General features: G+C 35.8%; 3 protein-coding genes across 3 annotated transcripts; 2 read left to right on the forward strand and 1 right to left on the reverse strand.

Moving 5' to 3' along the window:
- The first annotated feature begins 2930 nt into the window (after positions 1-2930).
- LOC126799156 (probable mitochondrial adenine nucleotide transporter BTL1) lies at positions 2931-7055 on the forward strand. Its single transcript, XM_050526286.1, has 6 exons — positions 2931-3083; positions 3277-3435; positions 3700-3794; positions 5070-5403; positions 5765-6002; positions 6508-7055. The coding sequence occupies exons 1-6, from the start codon at positions 3048-3050 to the stop codon at positions 6756-6758; spliced, it is 1113 nt and encodes a 370-aa protein (XP_050382243.1). The 5' UTR covers positions 2931-3047; the 3' UTR covers positions 6759-7055.
- Positions 7056-8067: 1012 nt separating this feature from the next.
- Positions 8068-9060, forward strand: LOC126797219 (mitogen-activated protein kinase kinase kinase 20-like). Its single transcript, XM_050523884.1, has one exon. The coding sequence runs from the start codon at positions 8068-8070 to the stop codon at positions 9058-9060; it is 993 nt and encodes a 330-aa protein (XP_050379841.1).
- Positions 9061-9505: 445 nt separating this feature from the next.
- LOC126799240 (reticulon-like protein B23) lies at positions 9506-12017 on the reverse strand. The gene is made up of 4 exons (XM_050526402.1): positions 11762-12017; positions 11176-11317; positions 10039-10108; positions 9506-9778 (listed from the first exon to the last, which is right to left on the reverse strand). The coding sequence occupies exons 1-4, from the start codon at positions 11947-11949 to the stop codon at positions 9648-9650; spliced, it is 531 nt and encodes a 176-aa protein (XP_050382359.1). The 5' UTR covers positions 11950-12017; the 3' UTR covers positions 9506-9647.
- Between the last annotated feature and the right edge of the window lie 11518 nt (positions 12018-23535).

A 23535-nucleotide genomic window follows, 5' to 3' on the forward strand; every position in this document is an offset into this window, starting at 1 on the left:
GTTAGTGAGTTATAGGTCTGGGCTATGTACGCGTGCATGTTTCTCTTGGAAACATGGACTTCATCTGACTAGTTTAAATCTGATATTACATTATATATTCCGCGGGGGCGGATCCAGTCTAGGCTTGATTGAGCTACAGTCCAGGTGGGATTTCAGCCAAGAAAAAAAACCCAACTCTCTATTTAAAAAAAATTAAACCAATCGATTGTACGGAGTCTCTCTGCTCTCATGTACACTTTTATCATTCTGTTGTATAACCTTTAGCTATTCTACAGTTCTATTCTAAGTTATTTTAAAATTGAATCAGATACTGATTAGAATCATTAGATACTTATTATGGAATGATTAGATTCTGAAATTTGTTGGGTATATGAGTTTGTTTCACTTTGTTGATTCAACATATCTTATTGGAAATTTGGAATATGGTTATATGAAATTGGGTGTTAATGTGTTAGTCTTGCTATTGTCTTACTAAATAGCTGAATAGATTATAATCAGATATTGAGTATTTTATTTGCCTATTTGAGTTTGTTAAGATTGTAAGGAATTAGTGTTGGTATATGAGTTTGTTAGTTAAACTATCGATTTGAAATAATTGGAAATTTGATGGTATGTTAGAGAATGGCCGAATGAGAAATTGAGTATTTTTTGTTCATCTAGATTAGTTAAGAACTTAAGATTATAGAGAATGGTAGGAATATTTAGGTTTAATTTATTTTTAATTATATGAACTTCATACAATCCATATTGTAAACCTGAAAAAAAAAATTTGTCCGAATGCCAAAATTGTAATCCACCCCATAAAATCCTAGATATGTTTCTGAAATTAGCCCATGCGACATTTTTATCCTGGATCTGCCACTGAACCAATCAAAACTCCAAAAGGCCAACCTCTTACTTAGCCTTCTTTGCATTTGGAGTTTGTCCAAGCTGATCCCAACCATCGCCCAGTAAGCAGGAGTAGCTAAGCAGCTGCGCACAACATATATATATATATATATATATATATATATATATATATATATGTTCATTCCAATGAGGATTTTTTTTAAGGAATAGCTTATTCACCAAAAAATCAATTACATTTTCACATCTCCACCGTTCAAGTTTTAAAATCTAATGTGTAGATCACATATGTACAATTTCAGCCAAAATGGAGGTGTTTAAGACATTCAAAACTTGAATTTAAACTTATAAATATGAACGATTCCGGTTTAACAGATTTGGTGCGTCCATTGTTTTTACTAAATTTAATATCTTAACAATCACCATTTTAACTGAAATTTTACATAGCTGATCTATACATTAGATTAAACTCTAAAAATTGAACGGTAGAGATGTAAAAATGTAATAAAAAAGTTGTTGAATGAACTATTTTTTTTTAACAAAAAAAAATGATCCCTCATTTGAATGGCTATATATATATATATATATATCACTTCGATCTTGACGCTTCAATCAACCCCAAAGACTATAATTTGCAGTAAATTTGAAACTAATTAAACTAGGGAACACCAACTTGCTGCATCTTCACTCCGTTTCTCCTCGTCAATCGATTCATCAATCATCTTCCCCATGAATCTTCATGTTTTTGGTGAAACTGTAGGCTTCATGATCCTACTACACGTACTTCCCAAGCTGCTGTGACTCCTCCAATATTAGCACCACTTACGGCTAACATCAACCGGTCTGTCCTCCAAATTATGTAGTACATATTACGTACAGCTATGAAAACATGCAGCTTCGATTCTTCACTATATAACAGGTTTTGCAGATGCATGAGACCTCGGTCTAACCCTAACCCTAACCTCTCCCTGCTTACTGTTAAGAGTTTATCGTCTCGATCAATTACCATCGCGTATTTCAATTTGATAGGGGGTTGTAGCAAGTATACTCTATATAGCAAGATGACTTGGACATCATTGCTGTCTGAATCATTGGTTTTGCTAATACTGTACTATTGCTTTTGTTTTTCTAGTTTCTAATATTCTTGCTTTAATGAATGAGCTTTTACTAATTTTCAAAAGAAAGAATTCGTACGAGTGGGAAGGATCGAGCTTATGGTTGATAGCAAATAATTCATGATTTTGAAGGTTCACTTTCAATTTTGTCTAGACGTCTTTTGCATGGTCCCCAACATTATATTTACGGAAGTATCTTGTAAAGCACTGGTTTCGGGCAGCCGAGTGTGACCTCAAAAAGTCCAGGTATCTGTTAAAATTTTGGTCTAGTACACTTCCAAGTAAACAATTTTGAAATATCTCCTTGTGTGTTCCTGAAGATCAAAAAGGCTCATCCTCAACCTTGATTCTTAATCTGAAAGAACACAGGTTTGAACCGACATTACGTGTAGCATGTGTCAAAGAGCTAGAGTTTCAAATAACACATTAATTTTTAGAAGAAAAAAAACGCGCTGTCACAACATAAGTGCACAAAGGGGGATTGAGAGAGGGTAGAATGATCATGTCAACTGTCGATAGACACCAACTGCTAGTCGATAATGAACAGCTATAATGACAATGGCGAGTGTAATAGTTTTTCTTAAGATCGGATTGACAACTTATATGTTATAACTTAAAACTAATCTTGTCGTGACCTAATGATTTCACTTACAAATGTGAAATTATGTCACTAGACCGAAAATGGTATAATAAGCTAACCATTGCAATACAAAAAACAAAAACAAAGGTAACGTATTTAGTGTGTGTACCAAAGACATTGGTAACGTATTCTACTATACATTGGCTCCTTATCACCGACGACATAGTTTTCATCCAAAAGTCGGAGAACTTATTTCATCAATTTATTTCCTTCCCTCTATTCCAGTGGTGGGTCTCTCTAGGACTGAACCGTGGCCAAGTGGGGAGGTGCGGTCATCGAACCAAACCCAAAGACTGAACCCAACTCAACCCTAGGAAGAAGAAGAAGAAGAAGAAGAAGAAGAACGTTTGAAAACTCAACAAGAGGTGAAGAAGAAGAACAAGAACAAGGGTCAAAACTGAAGGCAGGAAAACACCAAACACCCCTAAATATCTCTCTCAATATCAATGTCCCCAAAACCCCACTCCCTCTCCCTCTCTCAGGCATCTCTCTCTCTCTCTACTTGTATCTTACATACCCAGCTTTTATATATATATGCAATGAGAATATAAGGATATAAAGAGCTGCATATTCCTCTTGAATTTTGAATCTTTGATTATTAAATATTTGTTCTTTAGAGGGGTGTTGTTTGTTATATTGATACTAACCTGGAAAAGCATGGCATTTGAATCACAGTCCATGAAGAAGGAGAACAAGTACAGTGGGGTATTTGGGGACATGTACTCCAGTGTGGCCATTATTCCCAAAGACATTGAGCAGCTTGGTAATAAGGAGCCCCACCCATCTCCATTTCAGCTCAACTTTCAATTCCCTGACCTCTCCCAACCCATCAAAGTATGTATTTCCAAAAGCCTCAATCTTTAATTGTTCTTGTGTTTAATGGTTGGCATGTTGGTTTCTGTGAAATGGATAGATTGTATAGAGCTCTGCTTTTGATTCCCTCTGCCTGTCTGTAAATGGGGCATCACATAAAGTTGTGTTCTATATATTCAATTGCTGTTTGAATTTCTGGGAAATTGGAGGAACAATAGAGAAATTAACTGCTCGTTCTATTTTTTATGTCTGGTGTCATAAAGCTGATCCCTTTATGTGATTTAGGGGTTCTTGGGGACAAGAGAAGTTGGAGAATTCCTTAGTGGGGCATTAGCAGGGGCGATGACCAAAGCTGTTCTTGCTCCTCTTGAGACCATCAGGTAAGGTTTTGCATTACTTACTGTTTTTGATTCACTAATTATGTCATATGTTAAATTCCCATACTTAAAAAAAGTGATCAGGTTCATAAGTACCTATGAACAATGGTCAGTGCAACTTCTTAAGCTTATTAACAGTTGCAATTCCCTTTCAAAAAAAAAAATTTAACAGTTGCAACAACTTTTGGACTGCAATAACCATTGGAGTTATATAGTTTTTTTTTTTCTGTAGCTGACAATTTAAGCTCAAATGTTGGTAATTGCTTCTGCATCATGGCTTCATATCATTTTTTTTATCAGTCTAGTTTATATGTGTTGGTTACACGAGTCATTCCAAATATATCTATATAATGTTGTCAGGTTTTGAGAATGTGATATTTATGTGTTTTAAGTCTTCTGAATGTATTGTATATATGTATTGATTGTGTATGTTTCTATGCACTATCTTAGTACTTAAGTTAATGTTAGGAATTGCAGACATGCCCTGTACCAGCTGCAAACACCTTCTTGACCGTAGATGATCTTCCAAACTTGATTACTTTTTTTCATTTATTTGAAATTCAGTAGAACATCTCTCTGAAATTACACACTTTTAGTGATTTCGTCAAAAACTTATTCTCTTGAATTTGTAACAGAATCTCCAATTTCTCATTTCTACCATAACTTAATCTCTAGGAAGTTCTGATCAGGAAGACGGTGATCCTTAGTGATTGTTTCTTAGCAGTTTTAGTTTAACCATAGTGACTTAAAGGGTTGTCTGGTACTCAGTTAATTGTGGAACTCCTACCGTATGAGACTGCTCCGGGATTGAACCTTGTTTGGGGCGATGGGACTGTAGGAGTAAGAAGCAAAATCCATAACATGAACAACAACCCAGGACAAGGCAACAAGCAACATCCCAAATCCCCTCACTATCTAGAAACTAAAGTTGAGATTCAGCAAACAGATTGAGAGCTAAAAGTGCTGAGAGAGGTTTACAAGAACAATCTTTCTGAGCAGAGACATAGTACCATTACCAAACTCATTAGTCCACTTAGTCCAGTTGAACAAATATGCACCAAACTTAAATGAAATGCTTTTTTTTTAATAAGAATTTCACAACTGCCTACCTTAGAAGTATATTGTCAGTGTATTGGGTATCATTCTGCTGTATAGGATTGAAACTGAAGAGGGTTCATTGATAGTAGGTTGAACACATTCATACAGTTCTGTATTATGTACTGCCTTACAGATACCTTTGCCATGTGTGACTGTCTTATGTATATTTGATATGTGCAGGACTCGAATGATAGTTGGTGTTGGATCTAGAAACATCTCGGGCAGTTTCTTAGAGGTCATTGAGAAGCAGGGTTGGCAAGGGTTGTGGGCTGGAAATGCAGTCAATATGATCCGCATAGTCCCTACTCAGGCAATTGAGTTTGGAACGTTTGAGTTTGTTAAACGAGCAATGACGTCGGCACAGGAGAAGTGGAAGCAGACTGAAGGTCCAAAGGTGCAAATTGGCCCTGTAAGCTTGGACTTCTCTATTTCCTGGATTTCTCCTGTTGCTGTGGCTGGTGCTGCTGCTGGAATCGCTAGCACACTTGTGTGTCATCCCCTTGAAGTTTTGAAGGTACATTTGTGATGGTTACATTAGTAACCCAATTCTACTTCCAATATTATTAACAGTTTAAGTAGAAATTGTGTTATGTAGAAAATTTTCTTCTCTTTTTCTGGGTGGATACAAGGAAAGACATTTTGTCCCAATCTTATTATATATCCTTTTCTTCTTTCTGTTACTTTAAATGCACATTACATGTATGTCGTTTGTGGTGTCTTCTTCTTCTTTGTTTCACTTCTTTCTGCTTTGAATTCTGTTTGTTCTCATGGGATGTATCCATGTTTACTTATTTGTTACATTTCTGCTATCAACTCAGTGATGAATTGTAAACTCATTCCTCTTGTATTTTCAATCCTTTAATTTCTTATAACAGGACCGATTGACTGTCTGTCCTGAGGCATATCCCAGTATAGGTGTTGCAATCTGTAAGATTTATAAGGAAGGTGGTATTGGTTCATGCTATTCGGGTCTGTCACCTACATTGATTGGGATGCTTCCCTACAGTACATGCTATTATTTCATGTACGAGAAAATAAAGAAATCCTACTGCCTAACAAAGAAAAAAGAGTCTCTAAGTCGTCCAGAGATGTTACTGGTTGGAGCTATGGCAGGTGAGAAACTTTCCATTGGTCATATAAACTATTCTGCATATAGAATATGAATTGTTTCCTCTTCTTCGCTTCAAATTTTCTTTGGGGTTTATGTTATCGGGCAAGTAATGGGTCATAAATCCTTTGTCAGAGTGTTTGTTAAAGAATCTAGACATGAACATAAAGGATATTAAACCATTTTCGTTCGGAGAGAACATTGTCTTAATAAAGAGCCGATACAATCATTTATAATTCTTAGCACTGTAGTTAGTATTATATGACTTAAATGGGTTTAACTATATTGGAAATGATGGTAATATCACAAATACTATCCTTCTATTATTTGGTTGGTCTGTCGGTGTGGTTATTGGAGTTCACGAACACACGGTTCGGCAGTGAATTTGAATAAGAATCCTGTTAGTTAAGAATCTCCAGATGATTAACCGGGACGGTTGCTTTTACATTGAAGTTCTTTTCTTTTCGTACAGTTCATCTAATGGTTTCACTTTTCACAAAATTTGTCAAGGTTTCACAGCTAGCACAATCAGCTTTCCGTTGGAGGTGGCCAGGAAACGGCTGATGGTTGGAGCTATGCAGGGCAAGTGCCCACCCCATATGTTGGCTGCACTTTCAGAAGTAATACGGGAGGAAGGCTTATTGGGACTCTACAGAGGGTGGGGTGCAAGCTGTTTAAAGGTCATGCCTTCATCTGGCATCACCTGGATGTTTTATGAAGCTTGGAAAGACATATTGCTCGTTCAGAGACATCCCTTATAACAAGCTCAAGCAAGATTCACATAGACCACATTCAAATTTATGCTTATCTCACATCTTTTAGTGTAGTCCAGACGTGGAGAAAGTCGAGGCCATTTTATGCAGGCCTAAGATTGATATCTTGCTCCCGTTTGTGACTGGGAGGTTAGAAGAAAAAGTTTATATCTCTGCTGGTTTCCTTTGTTTTCCAAGACATGCGCCTCAGTTTTGACCTCAGTTGAGCTCCAATCATGTAACGCATAAGATTACTTTGTACTGATGAATGACGATTTATTAAATATCATCCAAAAATGTTGGAATTTTGTTTTTGCTTCTGTAATTTTTATGCATTATTTCTTCGATGGATTCTCTTGGGTATTTGTTAAGTTCGATCCCACACAGTTCGATCCCAAAATGAAGACGATGAATCCCACCCGACAACTCAAGACTAGATGACACTTATATGAACCATTATTTAGTAAATTGTAATATAATGATGTTTCTTTCACTAAAATAATAAACTTTAGTTGCCTATGAAATATTTGAGTTTGCAATTCAATCGTCACCCTTGTTGTTTCATGTGAATCATTTGCCCAACGTTGTTCTACGGCAAGCCCCAGCTTTAATAATGTCGTAATTGCCTTGTCAACTGGCATTGCAACCAGCTCCATGAATCTGAGGTGGCTATGACTCCGACCCCAACACCGAAATTTGCTTGTTAGAAGTCTTACTTTCTAAACACATCCTTCCTTCAAAGACATCGATCGTAAATAGATCTTACATGTGTTGGAGACACTTCCCATAAACATGTTAGTGATTATATATGCAGCTAAAAATGACGACAAGAAAGGGAGAAACTACAGTTTTCAGGGCCTGTTTAAGAACAATCTGGGTCGACATATACCAATAATACCATTGCCGAAACCCTCACATCTCACATATAGTCATGCATTTTGGAAGTAAGAGTATGTTCTTTGACTAGTGTCTTTTTTTTTTTGGGGGAAATGTATGTGACCCCAGAAAATTTCCTTCTGAGTTATGTAACGTCTGAGGCAAGTTTTGAATAAAACTTAATTAGTCACCATTAGTCAACACACTTTGTTTTTTTTTCCTTTATATACAAAAATTGTTATAAAATTTTGACTTGAAGAAAAAGGCAAGTAAAATAGGGTTTCAGTCCCATAAACCAATCCCAACATGGAAGACACTCAAGGTTTCTATATTGCTAATCCGTACAGGAGAAGGAGTCACACCTAGGTATACTACTGTAGCAAGAACCCATGTACATTTTCAATTGGAGGAAGAGTACGATCGCATAATCAAAGAAGGAAGGATGGACAAACTGGAGAAGAAGAGGAAAAGAATCCACATAGAGGAGCCTGATTCTGGAGTTGCCGGTCGGACCAAACGCTGGGTTCGACAAAGGTTCCTCGGCGCAGGACAGTTCGGGCGTGTCTTCTTGGCTTGTCCGGTGAAACCAGGTTCCAAGATGCCTCCGGTTATGGCCGTGAAGTCTGCTAGGGTTTCGGATTGTGCCGACTTGGTCAAAGAGAGTCGACTTCTCAAGAAGTTCAAGAACTGTCCCTTTGTCATCGACACTTACGGCAGCGATGTGACTAAAGATGTCGCAGGTGAGGAGTTGTTCAACCTTTTCTTGGAGCTTGCGCAAAGAGGAACCGTAGAGGATTGGATTCAGAGACTCAAGAATTTCGGGTTGCATGAGATGCACGTAAGGAGGTATACAGAGTCACTATTGAAGGGCCTCAAGTACATTCATGGAAAGGGTTTTGTGCACTGTGACATCAAGCCTGCTAATGTGTTGCTTGTGCGTCAAGGTCCTCTTGATACTGGGTTTGGTTCTTATGTGGCGAAAATCGGCGATTTGGGGCTGACAAAGAAGGCTGACAAGTACAGTGTGATGAATCGTTCTGATTATATATGTGGCACTGAATTGTATATGTCTCCGGAAGTATCACTTCACGGCATTCAGGAGCCGCCGGCGGATATTTGGGCATTAGGCTGCACCGTTCTGCAGATGTTGACTGGGGTGGAGTTCTGGGATGTGACCGAGTTAAGAGATGGCTCTGGGGTTCCGATTGAGATTCCAGACATCCCTGATACACTAAGCAATGAGGCAAAGGATTTCATGGGGAAGTGCTTCATACTGGACCCTTTGGAGAGGTACACGGCTGATATGCTTTTGAAGCACCCTTTTGTGTGCAACAGTTTGCCAATACGGATAGTCTCATCTCGTGGATTATTGGTTCCAAGAAGTCGAGTGTGCCAAGAACCTACTGCAATTCCTCTAGTGGCTGGTGCAGTATGAAGTCATCGTTGTATCACTTGTATGTGTTTTGTAATTGTAAAGGCTAATTCAATGTATATAATTCTTTGGTTGGCCGTATGTATGTCTACTTGAAATTTGATCGAGCTATACCGAATGCCATGTTTTGATCGATGTCTTTGATCTTTCTCGATCTTGTTTGTTCTAAGGTTAGTTTTGTTACATATATAACTAGTGTTTGTAATCCCACTAATGATTGTCAATTAGCTCATTCAACAGTTAGAGATCTTTAAATGAAGCTTTTCTTTATTTTGACTTCGAAAGATAGTAAGAATTCATATCATCAAATCTGAGTTCCGCTAGTTTTGAGAAACTTCTGTCTTCAAAACTTCATTTTTCATCATTCCCAATCGGTACTTTTTGCAATCAATTTTCATTCCAATAAAGATTGGTATTCAATTAAAACAACAGATGTTATTGACCATCATTAATTCAGTACTGTGAATTGGTCCATTCAATAAAAACAATGTGTTCTTCAAAATGTAATTACAGTAGAGCTATTAGCTAACATTACAGCCTCATAATGATATACAAAGATTCTACATGGTGATTATAAGAATCAGTATTCTCTACATAGGATCATCCTGCTCTTCAGTATCTTCAGTAGCAAGGCCATTGTTTCTCCCCAGAAAACGAGCCGAACATGAACTGATTGACGGACAGCTCTCCGCAAACATATAAATGCAGAATAAGCATAACCCTGTATCCGCAGAGAAATGGTCAGATATGTGATACTTAGAGCAAAGATAAACAACGCACGTCAAGACAACAGCTTAACTTCAGGAAAGATGCAAGTAACAAGCTTCTCTTCAATGACTACAAGACATTCAAACACAAAAACAACAAGAGAAGAACTGAAGACATGCCATTGAATTTGACAAAAGAGTTTCACTGGATTGAGCTTAAATGACCAAACTCAGGAAGCAGTAAGTGAGAAAAAGATTCAAGTGCCCAACGTACCAGCGTATGCAACTGTAAGACCTGAAATCAACCGTCCCAAAGCCGATAGCACGTAAAGACTAACTAAAACCTGGTGAAGATTTGCACAATAAATTATGTGGTTAGCTGCCTGAAAGCACTACATTTGCAATAATAAAGTTACTCAGAAGCAGGCTATCACAATAAAGATAAGCAGCATCAGTGAGCATCGAACAGAGATGATGATAGCTAACAAACCATATCAAGGAATTCTCAAAGGTCTCTGTGCACTCACTGCATATACAATATCTATATTTTGCACTCAAACCCTCAAATCAGCACCTGTCTATCTTTCCTCTTGTGAATTCCCAATAAACACACAGTTTGTTATTCTAGTGTAGTTCTCATGCATGTATTCTATGATCGAAGAAACACCTGATCAGATGCCCCACATTGGAAACTCATGGCTAGTGATCCTGGCATGAGCTTTGCACTATCTTTGACGTTCACTGAACCAACTTCTAGGGTAGTGATGTACATATCCTGCTCACCTTCATGTTTTTAATGAATAAAAACGAAGGTCAGATCAAGTATGCCCGTCCCCATTGTCAAGACACGCCCTAGTGGGCATTGGCTTTCTAATCTTTTGTGCCTTTTCCCTAACGTGTTCTTCCTATGCAGTTCTCATATACGTATCCTACGAACTTGGTTTTTCAAATGAATGAAAAAAGAAAAAGGAAACACTGGATCAGGATTCCCATAGAAATTCACACACCAGTGATCCAGAGCAGTAGCTTTCTGACATAAATAGGAAAAGAAAATGGAGTTTAAATTTTCCAATTCTTCCGACATTAAGATTGAGGAATGCTATTCCCATACAGGAGAAGAACCAGAGAAAGCCGAACAAACACAGTTAAAGATCTGCTCCCATAACAACACCAATACAGCTAAAAATGAGAAGAAATTCAAGCCTGACTACATTCAAAGTTTCAAACTCAAAATATGTTCTGATGATAGAAATGTTTATGATTCGCAAGACATGTATTCACTATTCTTGATACTTGGCAATTGTATCTACCCTATGACTGGAAAGTTAAAATTTCCACCATACTTGGGCTTAGACACTGCACAAAACCCTAATATCAAATCAAAATTTTTACCAAACTCATTAAATATTACCTTAAAGAACAACCTCTTGTCATGCCCTGTGGCTGCAACCCTCAACACAGACTCCGCTGCTCCTACAGTATTAGCTATCCCGGCGACAATGCTATTCGCAGTGTCCTGCGAAATCTGCCACTCCAGTGGATCCACAGGTACCCTATACATCACCACAATCACTTAAACAAACCACAAACATCACCAGTTCGCCTAAGAACTCTCTTTTCTTTTTTTTCAAAACACAGCCATTAACACATTCCCAGCAACTACAAGTTCCCATTTCATCCATCATTAGCACAAATCAACACCCAAGTAACTGAAAACCATATCCACTTCCAAACTTCATTTCACAATAAAAATAAAATAAAAACAAAAACTTTGCACTAATTTCAAACCATGTTCCTAAAACCAAAAAAATCCTCGACAGCATTTCAAACTAGAATCACAAAGCCAACCAAACCGAAAACCCCAATTCATCCAATCACCCAACACCACAGCACAATCCTAAACTAAATTCCCCTAATTCCCCAAAAGCCCAAGTCAGCAAACGCAAGAATCAGAAAGAAAAGCGATGAAATTGGAGGGCAGAATGGGAAAGACTGACGAGATGTTCATTTGGCGGAAGAGAAGGCCGAGAATGGCGAGAGAGCAGAGGAGGACGATGAGGACGTCGGAGACGAGAGAGACGAGGCTGGAGTTGCGATGGGCGCAGTGGTAGTAGACTAAGGTGCCGCAAATAAGAACTATGACCGGCTTTCCGATCTCCGACCGGTACTCCATCGTATCTTTCATTCTCTTTCATTCAAACTCTGACCATTTCCAACTCTATGACCTTACTTGGCTTTGCCTGATCATCCCCGCCAACGTTTTTTCTCCTTTTTTATTACAAGTTTTTATTTTTTTTGTTTTGAAAAGTTAAAACTAGGAGTCCAGGTAGGACAGTAGTGATCCTATATGGCAGTTGGTATGACGTGGATGGTGCGATACAGAGTTGTTTGGTAAGTGACGGGTCTTAAGTTTGACTTGAGTAGAATTATTGTTTGTAACGGTGAAATAATAAGAAATGACATACTAAGAGCTCAAGTTTCTCGCATTTCTGTTGTTGGTGTGAAACTTCGGAGGTGAAACTTTCGTCCTGGTTCCTGCTCTTTTGATGAGAGTTCAAGGGATGACATAAGAATGTGATCAAATTGGGTTAATTAGACCATTGTGCTTATATGTCTCATTGAAATGTGAAGGTTATGTTTTCATAGTGATTTGAAGGAAGACTACTAGTCTAAGCTCCAAACGTTTGCCAATTGTGGTATGGGACGTTCCCACTGATCCTGAAACCAATCTCCTATAAAATAAAATAAAAAATCCTGAAACCAATCAACTGGGGTGATAGGATGGCCGACTGAATGAGCGGAGGTGAAGCTTGGTTATGGATATGGGCAACAGTGCAGGGTAAGCATATACTAGGAGAAGTAGATGGTAGGACAATGCCAAACTTCAGGAGCGTTAAACAAGTTCAATACTATAATCTAGGGTCCCAACAAAAGTTAATATAATGATGAATTCAATTTCTACTCCCAGCATAGGAAAAATCATAGAAACAATGTCCAACTTTTATGAAAATATGCGTGTCTGACTTTTAAAAAACTTCAGATTAGTGTCTCACATTTCTATTTTAATATCATATTGGTGTCTAGAGCCCTTAGCTCCGTTAGCAACAGTTAAAAACTTTTTTTTTTTATCTCTAGGTATCTTTACCAATTATCAACCAACCACCTATTAAGAACTAGTCTTCAACATGTCAAAAATTTCACCTAACGATCTCCTGTCTATGGTTACTTAACATTGGCTGTATCACTGTTGTCTTAACTAAGAAAGTGTTAAAAACTAGTAGAAACAACCTAGAAAACCTTAGTCATGTCTTAAAAATAAAATTACTAGTCTTTTTTTACGGTATAATGGGCGCACAACAAAATTTATTTATTTCAACATATATACAAACTAAAACCCATAGCCCTAACACTTGGTTTAGCTGTTTAGTTACACATGACTTAAAATAAATACAAACTTACTTGTACGGAAAGCACACCACACCAAATTATTACAAAACATGAAGATATTTCACACAGAATAGGCACACTCACACTCAAACTATTCTATACGTTCACACATTTCAACTATACTAGAACACTACTGACTCTCTTCTTTCTGAAAGATAGTGAGAACTTATGTGCTTAGTTCTTTTGATTTTCTCTTATCGTGCCTTCCTTGAGAAGGTTGAGCCCTTTATATATGTCTCAGACTCCAATTAAGAATTCAAATTGATTTAAAAATAGTGACAAACAATAATAAATGGTAGACAAAATAATTTCTCTTTAGCTTGAATAATTCGAACATTACTGTAGGTAAAGCAAAGTTTATCTGTTTTGTAGCATCAATAACCAAAAATGTCTTAATCAGAAAAGAAAAGTTCATTGGCTCGTTGCGTTAGCAACCACTCAATATTTCATCCTGTTGATAATGCTCTGATGTGCTTCTTCATCAAAATCATAGGATGCATCTAATCCGTAATCTTCTATCTCGGATGCAGGATCTGAATCATAGATAGGAATGTTATGCTTATTTTCTTCTCTTTCTATCTTTTCTAGACAGGTGACAGTGGCTAGAGTGCAATTAACTTATTTTCTCTTTAATGATGTAAATAAATCGTTATTCTTTGGCTGATGATGGTTATAACAGGTAACCATTATTTTTTCCCCGCTTGCTAGAAGGCATGAACTTCTTTCTCTCGGTACTTTCTTCCTTACGTTGGCAATAATCATGGCTTTCATCCATGGAAGGCTTTGATTAGGCTTGCCATTGTTCTTTGTGACATAAAACTTCTTTGCTGAACTCTGAATTAATCTAACATAATCATATGGAGAAATGTAATTTATTTATCCTTTTATCACTGTCCATTCTGGAGGTGTTGGTACGAATTTTAATCTCAGAATGCATCCGTCAGGTTTAATGTGTTTGACAACTCTGTAAATTATTTCAAGGAATCCCTCTAAATCTTCATTTGAAAGACTCTTCTGCCTTTTGACAAGACATCAGCCATAAACGGACTTGATATGAATTTACCATTTGCCGTTTGAGACGGGCTAGTCAATCATTTACTCTGGGATTGATCAGTTACAGTATACCACTAGGATGCAGCAAGAACTCCCTTAAGGCCTTCTTTTTATCTTCAGAAATCACCGATTGAGCTTCTTCTTTCATTGTGGATTTATCATTTGAATGTTTATCCCAATTTTTCGTTAATCTTGGCTTATGTTTTCCAGCTAGTATATTAAATTCAACAGTTCCATAGGAAACAATATACTGATAACCAGGACCATCATGCAGAGGTCCAACTATTTTGTCTCTGCTTTTGTACCTTTCCCATAAAGACTTCTCTACAGGTTCAGGGATTACTGCCTTCTTTGAACATCATCATTTCTCTAGTAAGGGCGTCTGGCAAGTAGTTCTTGTCTCGTGCAACCATTTCAACATCATATTCATATTGAGATAAAAACATCTATCATCTAAGGACTCCCCCTCTTTCAGCTGCATCCGTCACTTTATAATTCTTGAAATTTTTGACTATTTTATTATTTGTTCGGACCAGAAGTTTATTTACTAAGAATACCTTGACACCCTTAATGGATTTAATTAGAGCAAGGACTTCCTTATCTCTAGTGAAATAGTTTAATTTAGTTGGATTAAACTTTCTTGACATGAACTTAAAAAAATCTTTTCATGACTTGTATCTAGGGCAACAACTAAGAAAACTCATGCCTAATAGTAATCGTTTGTATCAGTTTGCAAAATGATCCCATAACATCCTATCACATTCTTTAATTTTTTTGACAGTATTGCTATCATCTGACGTAAAAGATCATTTCTTTATAGAGCTTGTTTTGGGAGAGATAACTCAGAAAAGTGAAGTGAGACCACTAACTTGAGGAATAAAGTCTCTCGCAAAATTAAAAACTCCTAAGAATCTCTATAAGGACTTCACATCTGGGATGTTGTCTGGATACTGGCTAATCTTTTTGAAAATATGATCTTGGAGACGAATCTCTCAATCTTTAACATGTATACTCAGGAAATCTATTTCACCCTTGATAAGATGAATTTTCTTTTGTCGAATGATGATTCGTTTATGGCCAATAAGCTTGCAAATTTGCTCAAGGTGTTTTATCATCTGAGATGTTGTCTGAGAATTGGCTAATTTTTTTGACAATATGATATTGGAGACGAATCTCTTCATCTTTAACAGGTATACCTAGGAAATCTATTTCACCCTTGATAAGATGAATTTTCTTTTATCTAAAGACGATTCCTTTCTGGACAATAAGCTTGCAAATCTGCTCAAGGTGTTTTAGATGTTCATTCATAGTCTTGGAGAAAACCAGAATGTCATCTATTTAGACTATGCAGAAATCGGTATAAAGCTTGAATATATTATCCATTTTTCTTTGAAAAATGGAAGGAGATTGTTTTAATCCAAATGACATGACTAGCCATTTATATTGAGGAGATCCAAGAGCAGTCAATGCTATGAAATCAAGATGCATTTTGACTTGCCATAATCCTGACTCTACATCAAATTTGGAGAATATTCTTGCTCCCTTAAGTCTATTGATGGGAACTCTCACCTGAGCTATTTGATAACCATCTTTGATGGTCTTCTTGTTCACATCTCTATAATTTATCACCATTCTAGCTTTTCCTCTTACTTGTTTTGTATGATTTCTTACAAGGAGAGCTGGGGGCATGATGAGGACTATTAGATGGCCTAATTAACTTCTTTTCAAGAAGTTCCTGAATTTAGCTCTCCATTTTCTTTTCTATCTTGCACTCTATAATGAGGAATTTCCTTCACATGACAAATATCACTTGCATCATGCATTTTTAGCTCACAATATACTGGATCTCTTTCCCAGTACAGTTGATGATCTTCACTGATTATAGGTTTCAGTAAATTCTCAATCTCCACAAGGGTATGGACCTTTTTTTTCCAACCTTATTGGCTTGTGTTCCATGATGAAATCTTCTTCTCCTTTAATTCTATTGATGAGAACTCTCACCTGAGCTATTTGATAATCATCTTTGATGATCTTCTTAGTTCACATCTCTATAATCTATCACCATTCTAGTTTTTCCTCTTACTTGTTTTGCATGATTTCTTACAAGGAGAGCTGAGGGCATGATGAGGACTATTAGATGGCATAATTAACTTCTTTTCAAGAAGTTCTTGAATCTGGCTCTCCATTTTCTTTTCTATCTTGCACTCTATAATGAGGAATTACCTTCACATGACAAATATCACTTGCATCATGCATTTTCAGTTCATAATATACTGGATCTCTTTCCCAGTACAGTTGATGATCTTCATTGATTATAGGTTTCAGTAAATTCTCAATCTCTATAAGGGTAGGAACCTTCTTTTGTTCAACCTTATTGGCATATACCTTGAGGTTATGTTCCATGATGAAATCTTCTTCTCCATCGGAGGTTGAACTTTCATTATTAGAACTTTGAGGATCTACCTTTGATTATGAGTCTTTTGAGTCTTCTGAATTTCAATTGTCATTATCTCTTGATGCTCCCTTAGCTGATCTTTTAGCAGCAGAACCGGCTGCATTTCTAATTCATAACCTGGCTTGTGATCACTACTATTCGCTTGCGATCTTTGATATTATTATGTGAATCACTTTCCTGTTTTTTACCGCATGTGTAAGTCTAGATTACCAATAAAACTTGTTATATTTCTCAAACCTGAGTATGTCTGGAGTTTGAGTTACTACTTGTTGAAGGAGAAAATCGTTCCCTATCAACAAATCAGCTTCTTGCGCTTCACACTGTCAAAATCGCTTAACAATAAAAGTTCCTCCTCCCAAGGAAAGTTTAAGATTTTTAGCGTAGATATTCATTAGTATCTCGTTGTTTCTCATTCCAACTCCCGTAACTGGTTTCTCAGCACATTCCCAATATTATCCAGGAATAGCATATTTTCTTGCAAAGTTGTATCTTGATCCAATATCTACAAATGCATGTAGATGATCTTTCTTGTAGTTAGAAAAGTTCAGTCCTACAGTTATGTAGTTGTTGTATCCACTCGCCTGGACTTGTTTTAATGGTTTTGCTTAATCACTAGTAATCTCTATAAAATGATTAATTATCCTCTCATCATCCATCTTTGTGGAATACTCTTCAACTTTTGTTGCTATTGAATTACTTAATGAAGTTATTAACTTCATTTTTTCAATATCATTCCCAAGACTCTGCTTGAGGATTTGTTCTTTTTCTTGCTCATAGAACATTTCATACTCTTGATTAACAAAGATATGAGCATCATTTTCCATTGTCGTTCTTCTTTGCTCTGTAATGGAGCATTCCTTATGATATGTTTCTCATGTTCTCTCTCAATTCATAGGTATTGTGTTGTCATCCTTACATTTACAATAGTCACATGTAAATACTCATGTCATTGGGGCGGAAAATATTGATAATATCAGTTTGCTCTTGTTTTCAATTTTGGACTTGTAACAAAAAATTTGGTCGGTATCCTATATCTTCATCTTCTTCAGAAGAATCTTTTGAAGTACTTTTTGTCTCGTCATCTGATGAGTACTCAAGAGAATATATGGAGTCATTCTCTTCATTAGAATAGGCAACTTCAAACCCTTTTAGGTTTGCATATACAATAGCTTCATCATATTCAACTATTAATGTCTTAGAAGTCCTCTTATCTTTCTTAGGACATTCGTTGGCATAATGACATTCAACTTTGCAGAGCCAACACTTGCATGTCTTCTTAGCATCTATGGAAGAATTATCTTGTCTTGTTTTTTTTCTTCTTGAAAAATCTCTTTTTAGGAGATGATTTTTCTTTCTTCTCTTTAGAAGATTTTGATTTGGAAGATTTCATCCTGAATCTATATTTCTTAGAAGTGAACTTTCGTCCACTTCCTTTGTTCGAGAAATTGCTTGAAAACTTGTTTTTATGCTTTCTATCCTTAGAGATATGGCAACCCCACTGGGTTGGAATATCCATGATTTTAGCACACATATTCGAAACTCCTCTAAGTTGTTTCTTAGTAGTTCTTGACTTTAGGTTATCTATACATTGTTTTCTCAGGAGATCTTTGCCTCTTTGTGCTATTTCACCAACTATGAACTAAGGAAGAGGATTTTCCTCAATAGATTGAGTTACCGCATTGTTTCATGGTTCTGGAAGTTTTCTGTAATATGTTTTGATGAGTTCATCATTCTCTATGTCTCCAATTGTGCAATAGTAATTTCAAAATTCATTCGTGTATTCTTTGAAATATCTCATATTATAAATACTCAGTTTCTGAATATTTGCTCTAGTTCTTTCCTTGGCTTGCTCACTATGCCCTGTTATGTCTCCATAAAATTGAACATAAATTGATATTGCAAAGTCTAAAGGACTATTGGTTTGAGTAAGTTTGGTTGCCCAGTTTGGCCACATTGAGCTTTCCTTATAGGAATTATACAATTTCTGAACAATTCTTGTCAAGGTTGACTCATAGTATGTATGATCATCCTCATATGAATATTTGGATAATACGAGAGTTTGAGTCAGTTTAAATTTAGCGACCCAATTATCTATAGCTTTTCTTTTATCTCCCACTTTGTCAAGATCTAAGCACACACCTCTTTTAGAGACAAATTGTCTCCATTTTGGCTCTATAGGAATAAACTTATGCGAACTTCGTTCCCAAATCCTTTATGGAGGGGCTTGCCCTTTTGGAAGTTTAACCTTATTCTCTCGAATAATCTTTGTTAGGTAATTCGTAATATTTTGGACTACTGGTGCTGGTCTGGTGTCTCCTTGCTCTGATTCATGGATGATTCTCCATCAGGCTCAATTTTTTGTTCCCCTTGATAAGGAAAAATATTCCTCTCCTTTTTCTTTCCGTTTTGGATTTGGGAGATTCTCCCCATAATCTCTTCCAATCATTCTATGGATTCATAAGTTTCTTCTTGTGCATAAAGCCCTTTTAATCCCTCTATTTTAAGCATTTTTAGAGGTCTTTTAGAATCTTATTCCACAAAAGTTTCTTCGTGAAAAGTTGTAGCTCTTGATTCAGAGGTACCAGCCTCATCATATCTAGTAAAAGAATGCCTATGATGGAATTGAAGGCTAATTTTTCCTCTCATATCTTCATAAACCGAAGCGTTTGAACTTTGAATCTGTCTTTCTGGAGGTGAAAGATTTTATTCTCTTGGAAATGTTACTTCATGTCATTTTGTGACATGCTTCTGCTGATAATTATTTTTAGGATTGGTGAGTATATATGTAGTAACACCAAGGCTATTTAGGAACCTGGTATTAGGTGCCATTTTGTGACATGTTTATGCTGATAATTATTTTTAGGATTGGTGAGTATAGATGTAGTAACACCAGGGCTATTTAGGAACCTGGTATTAGGTGCTGCATTTGAACTCATTAACTTGTAATAGATTTGGTAATCTATAGCAAGTTTCATCATTCAATTCTTCATTGAGATTCTAACTGTCTTTTATTCTCAGTCTCAAACAATGAGCTGCATCTCTCATATGTGTGGTAAAATTTGGAAAGTCATTAAAATATGAAACCTGGTTGCATAATGAAACTTCTACATTTCCTAATAGACTTTTCTTGAAATCTGTTATTCTGTCCTCCTGTAAAATACACAAGACAGAACAGTCTACTTAATTTCTTGCTAAGAGTTTTGATGCCTACTTGGACAACACCAATGTGCATATAAGAGTATCTTCTCTGCATAGCTTCACTCACTTCTTTAGGAGTGATCAGTCTAATGTCTCTTTCTTCTCCACTAGCTAGAACTGTTAGTTCAAGAATCTTGAATCTATGAAAGTCTAAGATAAAAGATCTTCTCTTGTATATCTAATTTAATCTGAATCTAGGAGCAAATGCTTCTCTGACACTTGATTCAATCTCATTATACTCAAATCCTTGAGCATTAATGAGCTGTATTGGCACAATACTTTTCTTATTACTAAGGATTCTATTCAACATCTTCATGTCTCTTGTGAACTTAGATTTTTTCCACTCAAGTAGTCTAGGTTCACTAAACTTAAGCTCATTTTCTCCTTTTGGTGAGGGTATCTTGATCTTACTAGCAATGATTTGTGCTAGCGCCTCTTCATCAATTTTTTCATTTGTTCTTTCTTTTATTTTTTCTACAGATTTTTATATGTTTGAGATTCTGATACTTAACTCTTGAAATTGTTCCTCGAGGTTAATTCTTATCTATTGGAGGTAGGTTATACTATAATTTTGTTGGTGAATTATGGCTTCAACGTTTTTGCTGAGTTTTTCTGTAGGAAGGTGAAAGCTTAAAGCTTTGATATATTCTTTTCTTACTTTTAGATATACTCTTTGATTCATCTTATTCGGGTAACAAGAGTTTCTAAAAGCTTCTTCAATCTATCCTGTGTATCTCTTAAATCAGATGTTTGTTGATGAATATAATTAGCGAGATTCTCAGTTCTAGCTAATTTCTTTTTAATATCTGAGATATTGCTTCTCTTTGAGGTAATCTAGCTTGACTGCAAGCTTACTATTCGAGAATTAATCGCCTCGAGTTGATTTATTGGAAGACTAAACCTCTCGAGTTGATTTGAAATTTTGGTGTCTATGCTTTTTTGTCTAGATAAGTGATCTATGATTTCAATCAGGCTTGGTCTTTATGGATCAAACACTGCTTCTCCAATCTCTCGTTGGAGATGAATATGTTCGTTGTATAGAGTATTTAATACCATGCAGACATATTCAATGGATTATTGTCTTTCATGAATATGCCTTGAATGAAAGCAAATTTGCCACTTATCGCTTCCTTTTTCAGTGCAAAAAGATTGATACTTTTTGGGTTTTGATTCTTTCTTATTGGCTGAAAAGAGCCAACTTTGTGGCATAAGCCTGTTATTTGATAGGAGCACTTTGTGCGACGTTCTTAACATGTTTTTACCTCCATTTGTACTTTGCTTAGCTCTTATTGTTGTAGTTTGAGTCATTTAGTCAAGTTAGGAGTCTATGCTGACGTTGGTTGCATTTTAGTGCTAAAACATGTTGAAAAACACAGAGATTGTCGAGAGTCCTCTTTATAGTATGATTCCTTGTGTAATTAGGAAACCTAGTTAAATTATGAGTCTTCATTCATCGGTATTTCTATAAAAATTGTGATATATTGAGAATTCTACTTGCATTAGGAATCCTTTTTAGACTAGGAAACGTACAATTTGGGAAAATCCTACTTGAACTGAAACTTTTATTCTGTAACTTTCCTAATCGTACTTTCATACTCCGTAACTTACTTTTCTTTATTCTTGTGTTTTATTATTTTCATATTTTAAAGATGAAATTGTGTAGCTAGAATGAAGAAAAAATAGAGGAAAAGAAGCAAAAGAGGAAAATAAAGAAAGAATGAGACACCTAAAAAGGAGAAAAAGAAAAAATTTATCAAAGGAGATTGCACCAACCAATGACAAAAATAAGTGAAAGAAAAAGAGAGAGAAAAAGGAAGAGAATAAAAAGAGATAATGCAAGAGAGAAAGAATGAGACACCTAAAAGGAGAAAAAAAATGAATTTATCAAAGAAGATTGCACCCATCAATGACAAAAATAAGTGAAAGAAATTGAGGAGAAAGAAAAATAAAGAAAATAAAAAGAGATAATGCAACAGAGAAAGAAAGAGACACTTAAAAAGGAGAAAAAAAAATGAATTTATCAAAGGAGATTGCACCCACCAATGAAAAAATAAGTGAAAAAAATTGAGGAGAAAAAGTCCAAACTATAATATTCAAGGAGCCAAAACTCTTCTATAAATAGTACATCATTCAGAAAGAAAAATCATCACTTCTCCTTAGCATTCAAGAGCCAAAACTCTACCAAAACACCACCATCAACTTTCCTCACAAATCAGCCAAGCCGTCCACCCTAAAACTATCATCATCTCCACCGAGTTTCACCTATTGCAGCCGTACCTCTAAGGTTCATACAACGTGTGATTCTCGCAACTCATCTCCATGGTTTCTTTTATTTTTGTTAATCTATAATTATTTGTCTATGAAGATTGTAAGTTGTTGTTTATGTGGAAGTATTGGTTTTGTATTTGTTTTAGAATTTTCAGATTGTATTTGATATGTTTTTGAGACTATGTCGAATCTATGTTCTTATAATTATTAAAGTTTGTATTTCTATTATTGCGTTCTACTCTTTTTTTACTTGCTCTTAGATAATTTTCAGATATGTGCATACGAATTTAGTGCTTGAATGCAGTCCATAAGATTATCTAAGTGCTATTTTCATCATCTATATTGACATAAATCGAATCATGCCCTAAGTAGGTTCGGTTTGTGTTAATTAAAGTGAGAACTTCTGGAAAGTTACATGTACCCCATGGTGAATGACGCCACCGTGAAGCATGTCTCTAAAAAGATTTAGTGCTTAAATATAATCTTGTTTGATTTCTAACCTAAGTGTTGTTAAACTTGATTGCATGCAATTTAGGTGAGACCTAAGTCAACCTAAATGTCAATAGAAATCTTGCATGATTAGATGTTCCCCTAAGACTCTAATTGTATTTGTGTCTAGAAGTATGTAATCAGATTAATTAAAATGCATGATAGAACTAAATTTGTAATTATGTGGTGCATCGATGAATTTGGTTTAGTTTGATAAAGGGAAGTCGATCATGTAAATAGTAATTTAGGTTTTATTTTAGTAGTTAATAATCAATCTCAAACCCCCAATTATTTGTTAACACTAAAAGTTTAGAGTTCATTTTAATTCTCCCGGTTGAACGATCACTGCTTATTCTATACTAACGATGACATTTTACAAGGTTAATTGTGTGACGCTCGCGCGTCCTACCATTATTCATATGTTTTTGTGCAAAACAAGCTCTGATACCAGCTAGGGCGGATCTAACTGATGCTCAGAAAATCAAGAAGTTTTTTGTCCTCTTGCAGAGTCTCTAATAGAATTCTTATTTCTTTTTTGACAGAGTAGATATCTATTTGGATCTGGAAAATAATATCCCAGTATTCTGAAATATTTTTACCAAGCTCCAATCTAAAGTTTTTTAGTTTTCTTAATTTCTCTTTTTCTTTTTGTAACTCTTTATATACTAATTTCCACTCTACAGTATAGTCTAATCTGGTATAAACTGCACTAATAATTTCAGATAAAAAATAATTATTTACCTTCGAGTATAGAGGTTAGATTTTAGCTGCATAATGTCAAAATAAACAAACTCAAATATGGGCCCACTACGCTCCATCATGTAAAATAATTATTTAACAGTGTTAACTTTTTCATACACT

Source organism: Argentina anserina, chromosome 6 (assembly GCF_933775445.1).
Source record: "Argentina anserina chromosome 6, drPotAnse1.1, whole genome shotgun sequence".
Lineage (NCBI taxonomy): Eukaryota > Viridiplantae > Streptophyta > Magnoliopsida > Rosales > Rosaceae > Argentina > Argentina anserina.

Bases quoted from the DNA above. Each gene is read 5' to 3' on its own strand.
- LOC126799156 (XM_050526286.1), top strand. From the start codon at position 3,048: ATGTCCCCAAAACCCCACTCCCTCTCCCTCTCTCAG. The intron at 5,404-5,764 runs GTACATTTGTGA...TTCTTATAACAG, and splicing joins ATCCCCTTGAAGTTTTGAAG to GACCGATTGACTGTCTGTCC. The intron at 6,003-6,507 runs GTGAGAAACTTT...AAATTTGTCAAG, and splicing joins ACTGGTTGGAGCTATGGCAG to GTTTCACAGCTAGCACAATC.
- LOC126799240 (XM_050526402.1), bottom strand. From the start codon at position 11,949: ATGAAAGATACGATGGAGTACCGGTCGGAGATCGGAAAGCCGGTCATA. The intron at 10,109-11,175 runs GTAATATTTAAT...AATCTTCACCAG, and splicing joins ACAAGAGGTTGTTCTTTAAG to GTTTTAGTTAGTCTTTACGT. The intron at 9,779-10,038 runs GTACGTTGGGCA...CTGCGGATACAG, and splicing joins TCTTACAGTTGCATACGCTG to GGTTATGCTTATTCTGCATT.
- LOC126797219 (XM_050523884.1), top strand. From the start codon at position 8,068: ATGGACAAACTGGAGAAGAAGAGGAAAAGAATCCACATAGAGGAGCCT.